At 39.0% G+C, this 15,375-nt stretch overlaps 1 protein-coding gene across 1 annotated transcript in view; it reads left to right on the top strand.

Moving 5' to 3' along the window:
• RPGR (retinitis pigmentosa GTPase regulator) overlaps positions 1 to 10,381 on the top strand; it is a 163,863-nt gene extending 153,482 nt beyond the window's left edge. Inside the window, exons 15-17 of the mRNA XM_089673912.1 lie at positions 1,292 to 1,340; positions 3,599 to 3,684; positions 7,713 to 10,381. Of these exons, the coding sequence (XP_089530038.1) occupies positions 1,292 to 1,340; positions 3,599 to 3,684; positions 7,713 to 7,967 (390 nt within the window). The 3' untranslated portion in view covers positions 7,968 to 10,381. The remainder of the gene's footprint in view (positions 1 to 1,291; positions 1,341 to 3,598; positions 3,685 to 7,712) is intronic.
• Positions 10,382 to 15,375: the final 4,994 nt, after the last annotated feature.

Here is a 15,375-nt window from a genome sequence, read left to right as displayed (position 1 = left end):
AATTTGAGCACCAAGAGCGGTAACCCCGAGCTACACTCGGGCTTACCATGCGGCGTTGCTCAGGGGGTCCCTGCAGCACTTAACTTGTCCTTCGCTCCCACGATGTGTCCCCTGCAGCGTCCCCGGCCATCTCCTCCGGCCGATGCCGGCATCCAGCTTCCGTGTTCTGGTCCCTGTGACGTCGGGACGTTCGGGCGCCGGAAGAAATTTGAAATTTTTAAAAAATTTCATTTTTGCTGTTTCAATGCATTTCACATATATTTTGTCCCTACTGCTTTGTCCTGTGCCCTGCCTTCCTGCATTTTGACTGTTCTTTCTGCCTGGAAACTTAGAAAAGTCCATGGCATCCAAAAAGCGTACCTTTACGTCAAAAGCGGTTTTAGAACGGCGATAGTAAATCAGAACCACTTGCAGAATTGAGTGATAATGATTCGTGGGGAAATTTGTCATCAGACACTGAAAACGATTTTGCGGCTTTGCTCAGCGATGTGCGAATTTGCCTCTGTATTTCAAATTTCAGTGTTTTTGGTTTGATTATATTATTGAATTAAATTTATTATTATTATATTATTATTTTTTATGATTATTTATTAAAATATCATTTATGATTTAGTGTTTCAAGTTTTATCCAATCTGGAATGTTTACTAGACTCTTGTTCGGACAGATTTCAGTGAGTTATTCCTAAAAATTACAGCCTACAATAAAAAACTACATATTTCCATGCAAAAAAATGGTACCGCTTTCAGCACAAAAAATCGGAAAGAATCATACCGCCGAGGAGGTTAAAGCTGAGCACCAGGTTAAACACGGATCAATGCATAGATGAAATGCTTATAAGGGGGTTCTTGTTTATGTTCAGTGGAGAGATGAAGCATCACCTCTAAGAATTGGTATGCTGCAGTATATTAAATGTTTGCCCTTGGGTTTAATACTGCTTTAAACAGTACTGCCCATAGACAAGTGTGTTTTGATTCTGCAAAGTCCATGTGGTCTCATGCTTGTTTTAAACACCTACTGAGAGATTCAGTCTCCTACAGGTTTGTTTTACCGAAAAGAGGATTCTTTGTGTATATTTACAAAGCACTCTGTGCTCCAACAATATCTCTGAGACAATACTATTTATGATTTTTAGACTTTTAAAGCCTCCCTCAAGTAAACATACACTTATTCTAAATAAAGAATAGTATATACTCATCTGTTTTTAATCAGATTTTTTCTTCTTTTATGAATAGCCAGTATATTAGTTGTGTAACTGCAAAACCATGGTTAATCCAAGCTTTTTGTTATCAGGTCACCAAAGTTAATGAGCAGACTGTTGCTGGCATCAAAACAGGCAGCGGTATGTATTTTCTTTCACACCCTGCATGTGCTACACCTAAAAGTAATGTTTTCTACAGAAGAAACTTCCTAACAATTAAACATACACCATATAACCTATGGAAATGTAAGTCATATTAATAAAAAAATGGTGGATATAGGTTTTTAATTTACTTAAAAAAGAAGCTCTCCAAAAAATATTTTTTTTGCAGAGAATCACTTTACCGTATTTTTCGCTCCATAAGACGCACATGACCATAAGACGCACCTAGGTTTTAGAGGAGGAGAACAAGAAAAAAAAATATTCTGAACCAATGGACTGCAGACACAGTACAGGAAATGACCAGAGACTGTGGATGTACTACAGGAGATGATCAGAGACTGCGGACACAGTACAGGAGATGACCAGAGACTGCGGACACAGTACAGGAGATGACCAGAGACTGTGGACATAGTACAGGGGATGACCAGTGACTGCGGACACAGTACAGGGGATGGCCAGAGACAGCGGACACAGTATAGGAGATGACCAGAGACTGCAGACAGTAAAGGAGATGACCAGAGACTGCGGACACAGTATAGGAGATGACCAGAGACTGCGGACATAGTGCAGGAGATGACCAGAGACTGCGGACATAGTGCAGGAGATGACCAGAGACTGCGGACATACTACAGGGGATAACCAGAGACTGCGGACATAGTACAGGGGATGACGAGAGACTGCGGACATAGTACAGGGGATGACCAGAGACTGCGGACACAGTACAGGGGATGACCAGAGACTGCGGACACAGTACAGGGGATGACCAGAGACTGCGGACACAGTACAGGGGATGACCAGAGACTGCGGATACAGTACAGGAGATGACCAGAGACTGCAGACAGCACAGGGGATGACCAAGAGACTGCAGACAGTACAGGGGATGACCAGAGACTGCAGACAGTACAAGGGATGACAAGAGACTGCAGACAGTACAGGGGATGACCAAGAGACTGCAGACAGTACAGGGAATTACCAAAAGACTGCAGACAGTCCAGCGGATGACCAAGAGACTGCGGACCTTTGGGGAGGGAGGGGGAGCAGGTACCTGAATTTGACAGGTACACGCTCCCTCTTCCACGGAGTTGTCCTCCCTTTAGTGTGGGCACCCGGCTGTGACAGCCGGGTGCCCACTGCGCATGCGCGAGAAACGCTGTGCTTTGTGAATCGTCCAGCATCTTATGGGACCTGTCATGTGTCCCAGAAGACCCCAGACCATTCACAAAGCACAGTGCTTCTCACACATGCACAGTGGGCATCCGGCTGTCACAGCCGGGTGCCCACACTAAAGATGCTGGAAGACTGTACAGCACTGGACCGAGGAACAGGTAAGGTTCTGCTGCGGAGTAGAGCTGAACGGTCGGCCCGCTATTTTGACACAGCGGCAGGAATACTGGACCAGCCCCTGACATATTCCCCCCTTTTTTGGGGGGAAAAAGTGCATCTTATGGAGCGAAAAATACGGTAATTTATTGAATGATTTTCATGGGAATTGTTTTTGCCGTGTAAATGTATGTTTGAAAAAGTGATACTGCAAAAAACCATACTTTTCTGAATCTGTTACACACAGAATTTGGGAAATAGAATAATAGTTTTCCTACATTTAAAAAGGACAATTGATTTGGTCAAAAAGGTTCACCTGTGAAAGGCGTTAAGAAAATTTGGTTTCGGGAACAGATTTCTTAGCCAAATAAAGCACAAATTAGCCAATAAAGCACAGTTACTTGTCAATGGACCTGTGAATTTTCACACTCTGAATGTTTTGCCTTATATTCTTGGCAATTAGAATCTCTTGTTCTTTAACCACTTTTTACTGCAGTATATCTGCCCTCACACAATGGAAAATGAGTAAATACTTTATTCTCTGAAAAAAAGCTACGATTATTGCTTATTACTTCTCCCGAATCCGTGTCCTTTGCTTACATATTTTGTTCTAAAAGGTGTCCCTCTTTATCTTGTGTGAAAGTTGGGAGGTATGTGAACACCAGCAGTTGTACCTATTTGCCAGTGCAAAGCACAAACTGGCCGACAAATAGATGCAGTATACCATACTTTGTGGTATACAGTATAAGCATGCTTTCTATTTATTCCAAGTTTGGCAGTTTGATCTTAAAAGCTTTCAGATAGAATTGCCAGTCCAGTTATTGATTCAAAAATAATATTTAATGTATAAGCAAATAGGGTAATCTTCACTATGAGCAGAAATATTATTTTTACCTATAAATATAATTCCCCTACAGAACTGGAAAATCAACAAGGTGTTAATGAAGTCCATTCTTCAGAAAAAGATGTAACCAAATCAACACTGCTTGAGAAGACAAGACGGGTAAGTCACATGTACAGTATTGAGTTATTAAGGCCTGTTCACGTTTAGCGATTTCGAAATTGCTGCAAAACGTGCAGTGCATGTTTGGGTGGTATTCATTCTTTTTTTTTTTTTTTTTTTAAATAATCTTTATTGAAAAAAGTTTTCCATACATTTGCTTAAAAAAGAACACTATACAGAAAAACAGTGAAGCGAAAATAGCTGACAACAATCATAAGTGCACCTCAGCCTGATACAAGTTAAAGATAATGAGATGTGAACCCAAAAGGGTCCCAGCTCAACCCATACGACAGATGCATGGGAAAGAAGGGATTGGGGAGTTTGGATAGGCGAGTGCTGGTATCAAAAGCCAACCAGCCAAGAGAGCACAAGGCCCACCAGGTTTGCATCATCTGAGGCTAAAATTTTTGTCACCGCCAGTCAGGCCATGGAGTAGGCGAACCAGAGGCCTTCCAGGCTCCCCAATACAGCATAAGAATGAAAGGCAGTGTGAATATTGCCATGCTGCCCTTTGGGTTACCCTATGCACAACATAGCGGTATAAATAATGCAAAAAAAATGGCATTGTTAAAGGGCTTGGGCTTAGGCTTCTGTTGATGGTATCAGTCCAACATCAGTTTGAGACACTTCTCAGATCATTCAGAAATCACTGAAGGGTCTGTTCACAGCTGAATCATGCAGGAACACAGTCCACGTTCCTGTGCGATTAAATTTTCAGCCCATTCATTTCAATGGGTTGAAATAGCACTAGATCGCATCAGAAGTAGTACTTTTAAAAACGCACTGTAACTGGATTGCATGGTACTGTGGTACCAGGAGATCCGATGCAGGCAAATACAATGCATTTCCGATCTGTGTTTGGGGTATCGATAGGAATGCATTGACACCCCCATCAGATCATGCACTCAGTGCATTTTGAAGGTGGTGTGGGAAACGTGCATGGAACCATGTTCTAGTGTGACTGAATCCTAAAAAGTGCATTTCACCTGCAGTTGACTTCCTTCTGACCTGCATTTGACCAGCTTTAATAGGATTTTAGCTTCCTATATACTTGTTTGGGAGTGCATAACTTATTTGAAGCAAGAAAAAACCCATTGACATAGGTTGTTTGTGTTTTTAAAAGGGTAGTTTCAAATCCTGTCCTCTAGCAAAATGCTTCTTATTACAGGTGGCTTAATGGCTAGCATTTTTGCCTTGAAATATTGGGGTCCTTGGTTCGAATCCTAAACAGGACATTATCTGCATGGAATTTGCATGTTCTTCCTGTGATTGTGTGGGTTTTTTTCAGAGTACTCTGGTTTCCTCCAGAATTAAAAAGGCATTCTTGTAAGTTAATTCTCTCAACTGAATGCAACCAAGATGGTTTCCTCACCTACTAAGCTCGTTGTGTCTCCAGGAAGAAAAGCAATGTAGAAATACTAATTAAAAAAGGAAATCATTTTGTTGCTACTCCAAGAATTATTTTTGCACTTTGAGAATTGTGGTTATTCTTAGTATTTCCAAACATGACTATCAGTTTTTTGATTTATAATAAATAAAGGTGATGCTACAACCTATGCCACTGGATAATATTGACAAGGCTATTCCTGTGCCTGAAACACAGCCGCACATGCTATCCAAAATTCCACAGATAAGAAATGTCGGCAACACAGAGTGTCTTGTAGTTAAAAATTCTTCTTTATTTTGAATCCATCAAGACAGAAGGGGAATAAAAAAGAAAAGGTTGATGCATTTCATAACGTTATGACTAAAGGCCACCAGGGCTGAAACACGTTAACCTTTTCTGTGCAATGTCCTCCCATTTTGTCTTAATGGATCTGAAATAAAGAAGATTTTTTAAAATGTACACACTAATGTATTTAAAATGTTCTAAATACATATACAACATAAATATAAAAACAATATATAAATAAGTACATAAAAATATATATATAAATTATAATAAACTAAATCACCGACAGGCAATCGTATGTAATAGTGATTCACAATGACAGTCTAGTAAAAGTCCATGAAAAAAAAATCATACAGTAGTCCTGTGAATGCACCCTTTATCACACACTTCAAATGTGAATATGTAGCCCACGTATTCTTAGAGGTCATGGAAAGCCCACAGAATTTTCCAGGTGGGTTTGCACCAATCTTCACTCTCTCAACCACAATGACCCATATGGATTTCCCTTTCAAGTCAGGGGAACCAACAGTGGCTTAAAAAAATCTCCAGGTCAGCTCCTTATATGCAGTGTCAAAAAAGATTTTGTTGCTGTTCACTTGTTTTCTGAAAGGTCTTTTACTTTTTAAAGATTGTAAGTGGAACACTGGTCAGAAAAAAACACTATGTTGACCTAGAGTTAGAGGTGTAAGAGGAGCCCTTTAGGTTCAGACTTTTTTTTTATAAACAGTTTGCAAAGTATTGTGACATAGAACAACAAATCCGAATTCATCTCTGACAGGAATGCTGTGCATTTTCACATTTATCCCTGTGCTTGGAATTTTATTGATGTCGCACCCTCATAGTTAGGTGCTAGTAGGTTTAGGCAAATTTAATTTGGCTCCTCTGTAGGCAGAGGAGCAATGTAATTGCTTTTGGCTACTCTGGGTTTTACAGGTTGCAGGGCTGATTGTTCCTCCCTGCATTACAGAACTCTCTGGGAGTTTCTGGAACATAGGTGTGGAGTAACAAAATAGACAGCCTAATTATTTATGCTACCCCTGCCTATCCCTGGTTATGAGAGTGACCAGCAGGGGGCTGATGTGTGTATAAATAATATGTGACCTAAAATAGCAGGGTCCTTTGCCTATTGGAAAGAGACCCAGCCTGGAGCGATTGTCTGCCCTCCTGGACCCTCCAGTGGAGCTGCAGGTCATTCAGCACTATCCCGGCTAATGTAGAGCTGAGGGGCTGAATCTTAAAGCTAAGAAGGACCATCCGGTGTAAAGTTTGCTGAGGATCTGGCCCGGAGGCTAACGGTACACACAGTTGCTGTTTTCACTTCTTTTGACAGTTCCAGAGTTTGCTGGCTCAGGGCTTTTTCCTGGAAATGTCAACATCCTTTTATAATAGAGGCCCATCTTCAGGAAGTTAGTTCTACTAGGGAGTCTCCTCATTGAAAGTTGCACTAGTTCTGGAGTATTCCAAGGTTCACCCTATTCCCCATCCCAGTTGCTCAATATACCCACCCAAAAAAAAAATTCGGGCTGGTTATTGACTGGAGGCACTGAGAAACGGCTGTGTGCCTGGCTGCCGTGCACCCAATAGGGAGTAGAACCTGACACAAACAGTGGGACCAAGCTGGGGTCTGTGCTACATTGATAAAGCTAAAACGTGCATTTTTTTTTTTTTATAATGCTCTACCATCTTTTACACTTTACATGGAATCCACAATGTGTATATCAATATACAGGTGAAAGTAACCAGTTAAATAATGTTATAATTCGCGTCAACAATGTGTTGTCACGTAAACTCATTTTTATGTGTGCTTTGCAATTTTTTTGAATATGTACAGTATATGTACATGTGATTTTGATAGTGGTATGCATTATAAGAAAGTGGAACTTGATTGCCATTATTTACATACTTTACATAGGATTAAAACTGTTATTTAGTAATCTTTTATTATTCCTTCTAGAGTATTTGGCAGGCCATAGATTATGCAATTTCCATGGTGTGGAAGGAAAGGAAATTGCTTGATTCTGACTGTGTTGATGGAGGATCTCTCCTTCAAAGTTATCGTGTTCTGCCAATGGGGAGCCTTCCCTGCCGGCTGAACACAATGATTTCTGTACAACAAGGGTGCACATACATGGATCGAAATTCTGCCTGTCCTGGCTGAAGCGGCCGAATTTCAATCCATAATCGACTGGCTTTACATACCACAAAATCATTAGAATTCTTCACTTTATACTGTATATGGTATAATCATTGTTTCTCAGAATTCTACATTTTGAATTATTTATTATTGTATACAGTGGCTTTTAGTTATAATAATAAGTTTATGAAGCAATTTGCTCATGTTTTTATTCATTTCCAGTTATCGCTATTTAAGAGACGATCTACAACAAGTCAGAAGTCACTGCAAGGAAATGGAGGCGTAGCTAATTCTTCAAAAGAAAATGGTGCTGAAAAGACCAAGCAACCAGAAAAAACAAATGACAGCAAAGATGAAAATCAGAACTCTAAACAAGAAGATGCTAAAGCTACTGAGCTGCCTCATCAGGAAAACACCGAAAACAACCAGAGCATGCAAGACAAAAGATCTAAATCTGCCACCTGTGTACTCTTATAAAGGCTTCATATCTGCGTGTGTGTTTTGGCAAGAAATGTCAATCTTCGGGCTCCCCAGCTCATTCTCTACAATAGAATATCAGCTGGCTTACAGCCATTTGTTGTTCTTTCTCTTAATAGTACATGTCAGTTGTGGCCCATCGTTCTGGAAGAACACCCTTCTATGTGGTTAGAACCTAAGCAGTAATTTCAGGACAATAAAGTTGATGGTTTATGTCAAACTGATGTCTTGGAGAACATTAGTTTGTGTATCAAACATGTGGAGACTGCCATGGTAATGGTAAATAGTGAGAATGGTGCAAAGGCCCCATTTATTGTCCCTTGTTTAAAGAGGGGAGCGGTGTTCTTGCTTTACTACAGGAAAAAATAGCCTTTTTGTGAAATACATTTAGTATCTCAGGAACTATAGGATGTAAGTGAAAATCTTACAAGGGAGATTACAACAGATTGCTACAATTTTTGCTTTTCCATCCAGACTATTTTTAAAGTAATAATATTACTAATGACAATATTTTTACATTAAAATGATCTTATACTCAAATTTTAACATAACCCTGTGTTAACCATCTTGACTGGATGCAATAATAAATAGAAATTTCTACCTTTCGTGGGGCCTATGATCTCTTTAGTGCTAATCAGGTGAGCTAAAGCCTAGACAATTGGTCCCATGATTTCTGCTAAAGAAAGGATCAGTTAATCTGATCTTTGATATTGCGCTTTAAAAATGATCATGTGGCAAAGTGCACAGGTCTTCAAGCAAGTGGCTGACACTGAAGGGAATCAGAATTAGCATTTTCCTGATACTGTCATGTGTTCATCCCATCAAGACTGTTGACATAGCTATATGTTAGCATTTAAGTAAAGCTCCCTTTTAAGCCATACTTTGATGCTGGAGTTATCACAAGTACAGGGATTTTTGGTACTCGCATATTATAATTCATAATTTAGATCTTTTTCTAACATCACACTGTAGAGGGTTTGTGTCCAAACATCAGGACTGACCTGCACACAGTGTGGAATAGGTACTACTGAGCTTTAAATTCTGCAGGACATGGATTCCCAACTCCACCGTCTCTATGCACATCATTTATGCAGTCATGAAGTCTGCTCTCCTAACTAGACCCAGGGTAAAAAGCATTCGCCTAGCTTCAAGCCACAAAGTGATCTGAATTTTTGGATTGTTTAATTATTAATGTACTTATTGTGTCTCCTTGAATTTGCACTTTAAGTGCAAAAACTGCATACTCTTACGGAGTATAACTTCTATGGGTGCTTTCTGATATTGGAAAAATCTACTCAATTCTATAGACCTTGAGGTTTACTATGGGAATACCACTACTATCTCTCCTTTTCACAACTTGACTAGACCACATCATGTTCTTCTTGCAATGAAAGGGGTTTTCAGCAAGCACTTTACTGAAGTCAACAATCCTGTTACACTATTTTATAATTATCCTCTTTTTCCTAAACTGAGCCTTCTAACTGTATAACATGTTTTTAATCAATCTTTAAAAAGGAAAAAAAAATGTTTATAGTGCTTAAATTTTGTTGGCGTTTGGTACAATTTGCTAATATCAGTGTACCCTACACAATTCTTTTGTGTGACTTTCCTTGGGGACTCTCATTTTGCATGTCTGTACACAGCAGCTATATTTATAATTTTGTATATTGTATACATGATGTGAGCACTGAATTATATTATAATATTATTAGAATGTGTGAATGAAAATATATTTAATTCATTTGGCCTTTCATTGGTCAGTGTTGTAAAACAAAGAAATATATATTTTTATAAATATCTTGGTTTAAAAAAAAAACATATCCTATACCCGAACCTTTGTATACTGTCTACATTCCATTATGAGTTAGATAATATATTGTAATATTTAATAAAATGGCATGAATATTGTGTGGCATATTTAATGTAACAATGGCAGTATTACCGTCATGGCAAAGATTTTTTTTTTTATAAAATTATGCTTTGAATGTCACACTAGCACAATGGTTTGGTCTTTTTTCAAAGAACATTGGGGTTGATTTGCTAAAATTGGAGAGTGAAAAATCTGTTGCAGCTCTGCACAGAAACCAATCTGCTTCCAGGTTTTATTTTGTCAAAGCTTAATTGAACAAGCTGACTAGAAGCTGATTGGACACCATGCACAGCTGCACCAGATTTGGCACTCTCCAGTTTTAGTAATTCAACTCCATTGTTATGCAAGGAAACCATTCCAATGGTTCACATGTGTTGGCATGCTTGGATGAGTTGTGAAATTCTTTCCCTAGATGTGTGTTCATAGCATGATAATTTGTGCTTGAGGGACACTGGACAACCCTACTGATTGTTTGAGTTACTCATATGTCCGTTAAGGTAAATATAGTATAAACTGGAAATAATAAAGAGTTTTGTAGACAGTCTTTATAATTCTATCATTGCTCCGCAGGACAAGTGTCTGTGCATCCAACAAATTCATGTACCTGTTGGAAACCAGTGCATACATTTATGGTAGAGAGTCTGGGAAGAGAAATATCCAACTTCTAGAAAAGTCAGCTTTGATGAGATGGCACTTCCTGTGCGCTGGTAAGGTATTTAGAAAATGAGGGTCATTATAAAGGAGGGTAAATGGTAAACTGACTAGTTGCATTCAGAGAGCCAGACACCTGCATCCCTGGCAGCATGAATTAGATATTTTTATGATTACCAGCACTTCATGACAGCTTCCCAGCACATACTGTATACAGCCCTGTTCTATGCACTGGGAACATACCACCAGAAAAGTGTCTTGCATGCTTTACTTTTATTCACCCCATAATGTGGAACTGCAAAAATTAGTTCTTTGTATATTAACGCTTCCTGACCGCCCTATAGAAATACTGCTACAGAGCAGCATAGGTGCACAAAATCATGTGTGTGTGTATATATATATATATATATATATATATATATATATATATATATATATATATATACGTGATTTTGCAACTCCGGGTAGAGGGCACACGTGCCCTTCCCGCACCGCTGCGGCAGATGTCAATCACCGTGTCCTGGCCGGAAATTACCCGCCAACGCCCAGTGATTACCAACAGTCACCGACTGGGAGGAGGACTGTTTTGTTTACAGTCTTCCTCCCTGTCAGCTCGGGCACATTGCGCACACGCACACTGCGCAGCCATCCCGATCAGTGTGCTTACAGTGAAGTACGCACCTCAATCCCTAGTAAAACATTCCCTACATAATTAACCCTTTGATCACCTCTCATGTTAACCCCTTCCTGCTCAGTGTCATTAGTACAGTGTCAGTGCTTTTTTTTAGCACTGATCACTGTATTGGTGTCACTGGGGTGTCAGAATGTCCGCCGCAGTCCCGCTAAAAGTCGCTGATTGCCTCCATTACTAGTAGAAAAAAAATCCCAGTATCTATACCGCCATTTGTAAACACTATAACTTTCACATAAACCAATTAATTTTCACATATTGGGGTTTTTTGTTAGCAAAGACATGTAGCAGAATACATTTTGACCTTTTTTTAAATTTTTGTTACCTGTATGAAAGACACCTGGTAGCCAGAAATCCTGCTGAATGATAGGGGATCAAATACTTATTTCCCTCATGAACATGCAAATCAGTGCATAATTTGTTAGACATGCATTTCTTTTGAATTTTTTGTTGCTATTCTGTCTCTCAGTGTTACAATTACACCTACCATTTAATTTTTAGACTGATCATTTCTTTGTGAGTGGGCAAACATTCAAAATCAGCAGGGGATCAAATACTTCTTTCCTTCACTGTAAGTAACTTTAATGCATCGGAGACATAGCGTGTCTCTTCTGCATTAAAAATCCTGCCTGTTCCTACTCTACTTTAAATTAAAAAAAAAGCAAAGTTCCAACTTAAGCTGTTAGAAAAAGGCTGAAACCCAGCTTTAGAGCCTTTGTTGTGATTTTTGACATACCCCCCCCCCCCAACTTTGAAACTGTGGGAGTGCTTTGGGATTTAGAAGATATGCAGTGTTCTGTGCTGAATATTGGGCATGGCTTGAAGGAGCTTGGTTGAATAAAGTTTGAGCCTAGACTCTGTATTCACTGCACTGCTTATCCCATAGTCATAAGGTGAACTTATCCTTTAAAGTCAAACTCCAACTTTCTTTCTCATATGGTTCAAACAAACTGTTATCTTCACTAACAGATGTGCCTTTTGGAAGTGCTGCATAACTTGTATTTAGCTGATGCTATTTACAATATACAGCACTGTGTTCTAGAAGAAGGACAGGGACTTCTTGTCCAATTCCCAGAACCAAAAAGAGTCATGCTGAAAACTGCTCAGCCATTCACAGGAGGCTTTATATTTTCTGAAAGAGTACAAGACTTCCTCTGATTGGCTGAGGTGGAAATTGTGACTTCATCCACCCACCTCTCCACTTCAGCCGAATCAATGAAAGTCTTGTATTCATTTGGAAAATACAAAGCTTTCTGGGAATGGCAAAGCAGCACTCAGTCTGACTCAGTTTTGTTCCAGGAACGGGACAGAAAGTCACTGTCCTGCTGCTGGAGCACAGTGCTATATACTGTTGTTTGTTTTTTTTCTTGCATGTGATTGGGTATCCCTTGCAAAATGAATTTTCACTGCATTCACTAAGGTACGGTAAAATTGCACCTGCAAAGTGAACAGCCTATTTTATATGCAACATTCAGCACAACCTACAAAATAAATATAGAAAAACTAATGATTCATACCATAACAAATAAACTATACAAATAAAAAAAGTGCATTAAAGCAATACATCAATGTATGAACCACTCTGAATACTGCTGGATTGTTATTTCTGTGACCTTTTCAAGAAGTTGTTTCTTCTTTTGTACTTCTTTAAATGGGACCTTGTTTTTATGGATGTTTGGAAGATCATAGGAACCAAGGGATTCCTTTGATTTTGAGCAATTTTACCCTGCATTGTTTGACCATTTTGTAACAAGTGGTTGGTAAAATCTGTTGAGTGAGTTATACCACTGGTGTGCATTGTGAAGGGTCTGAATCACGGACACTTTAGCACTTTGAAGATTTGCTGTTACATCTCTCATGAAATGATCACCTGTGAGTGATCAGTCCTGGATGCAGACAGTTTGCATTTAAGACCAATCACTTGCAAGTGATCGCTCCATGAGTGATTACATGCGAGTGGCCACAATTAGCTGCAGGAGCTGTCCGCTTCCTATTATTCTCAATGGGGGTGCCACCCACAGGTAATCACTGAGAACCCCCTGCTGGGGTTCTCACCTGTAATTGATGAAGGTACCATTTGCAAGTGTGCACTGGTTTTGGACTTCTAATTGATTTATTATAAACAGTTGGATTGATTCTGCACAATTCATTTTTTTCCCTGCAGTGCTTGTTGGATGGCCAGTTGATGTATTAATTTGATGCACCTTTATTGATTTGCACAGCATTGTTGGCATGAATTATTTAAATTTTTTATATATTTAGTCATTGATGCATGGATTTAATATGTTTCTTTTTATGTGTATAGATTATTCTTTATGGTATGAATTGTTAGTTTTTATATAGGTATTTAATGGGTAGCGCTGTATATTGTATATACATTTTTTTTTAAATATTGAGATTATACAGCAACTTGGGTATGGGTTTAATGCTTGTTTCTGCGCAGCCTGTTTGCCTTTAATCAACCCCAATGTGTCAATCTACATTATGGCTTTGCTCTCTTAGGGTCTATAATATTTCAGATTTACATTTAATACCACCTGTTGGCATTTACACAGAGAACAATATTGCAGCATTGGTATTTTACTTACAGTTGTTTGTAAAGATAGCAGTGTAGAGATCATATTTAATTTAACATTTGTAAAGGAATTCTAATAAATACAATTCATACATTATGCCAAGAAAGCAAACGTCTGCTCTCATCAGAAGCAAAAAGTTGTTAAAAGCTACCTGTATAAAATATACGTTAACACATCCATAGCACTCACCATAAAATGCTGTATATCCTGCTTGGGCATTAGAAAACAAATATTTGGTTTGCATTCTATGAATGAACAGCAATAATTTACTCTCCTCAATTTGCTTATAACAACATTGCACACAGATGAGCTCAGTGTATGGCTGCCAGCAGTTCCTACATTAACCCAAGTTGCTTGCCAACTCATACTACTTGCCTTGAATGTTAAGTCAGGATTCCTGAGAGTTAGGCCACATCAGTGTGCTTATAAACACAAGGTCAAGTAGGCACTTTGTGTGCTGCCTTTTCAGGTAATATTCGGTGGGGGTAAGGATTGAGTTGACCTTGTGTCTCGTGTCCCCATAGCCCACTTGCATATACTGTATATTCTTGAATTGCAATACTTTTCACATCAACCATGTACACGTTTGACCTGGCCACAAAAGATGCTGTGAGTTAAATGTAAGCAAGTAATAGTACAGTGTGGAAAGAAAAGACCTGCGCTACACCCAACAAATAATACAAATGACAAAATATGATATAAATTGCATTGAATGAATAAATAAATGAATAGATAAAAGTGAACTGCCACTACTCTCTTCCTGAATACCAGAAAAATGAAAAAAAAAAAAAAATTAATAAATAAATGAGTGCGCTGTACACTAAACCAATCTGACACAATATTCCAAAAATAGACCATAAATATATGCAAAAAATGCATCTAAAGTGCTAAAAGTCCATGTACATAATATAAATAAGCAAAAAGTCCCAAATCCAATGTGAAAGTGCTGTGTGCTGAAAAAATCTTCCAACAAAGTGCTATGGTGTCCACAAGTGCTCACCACAATAGACAGATGAGCCTCTTACTAGACACATTGATCTCCAATCAAGAGATCAAATGAGCAGACGGTGTTCAGATTCCACACTGACACCAATGCTAGCAATATCAAGGGAGATGGATGGACGGCTGTGGGCTCACCCAAATGAATTCCTCACATCGAACCGCTCTCCATACAATGTAGAGGAGTATTAAAACAGAAGAGATAAACCCGATAAAACTCAAAAAATGTATTCAGTAAAATATTGCACTTACATAGATAAGGTGCATAAAGGCAGTATTCAAATTGCCAAATGTCCTACCACCAGCCAAAACGTGGTGACGTCACAGAAAACTCCGCCTGAGTGGAACGGGGCGGAGCCTTCTGTGACGTCACTGAATTCCGGCTGGTGGTATGACACCACAGGAATTTTGAATTTGTATACTGCCTTTATGCACCTTATCTATGTAAATGCAATATTTTACTGAATAAATTATTTTTCGTAAGTAACAGTACCGTGCCAACTGCAGACATCTTCGTTATACCCCCACTATATTCAAACAGCATTGTCCTCAGTATAAGTTTTCCTGACTTCCAACTTAGTGAGAACGGTCCTCATTTAAATCCATGCTAAGCAGAGGAAG

The sequence above is a fragment of the Staurois parvus genome, unplaced genomic scaffold (assembly GCF_062004578.1).
Source record: "Staurois parvus isolate SC_StPar_1 unplaced genomic scaffold, SC_StPar_1.0 ptg000145l, whole genome shotgun sequence".
NCBI classification, from domain to species: Eukaryota; Metazoa; Chordata; class Amphibia; order Anura; family Ranidae; genus Staurois; species Staurois parvus.
Note: the sequence above shows the minus strand (reverse complement) of the source record. Positions and strands in the feature narration are given on the sequence as shown.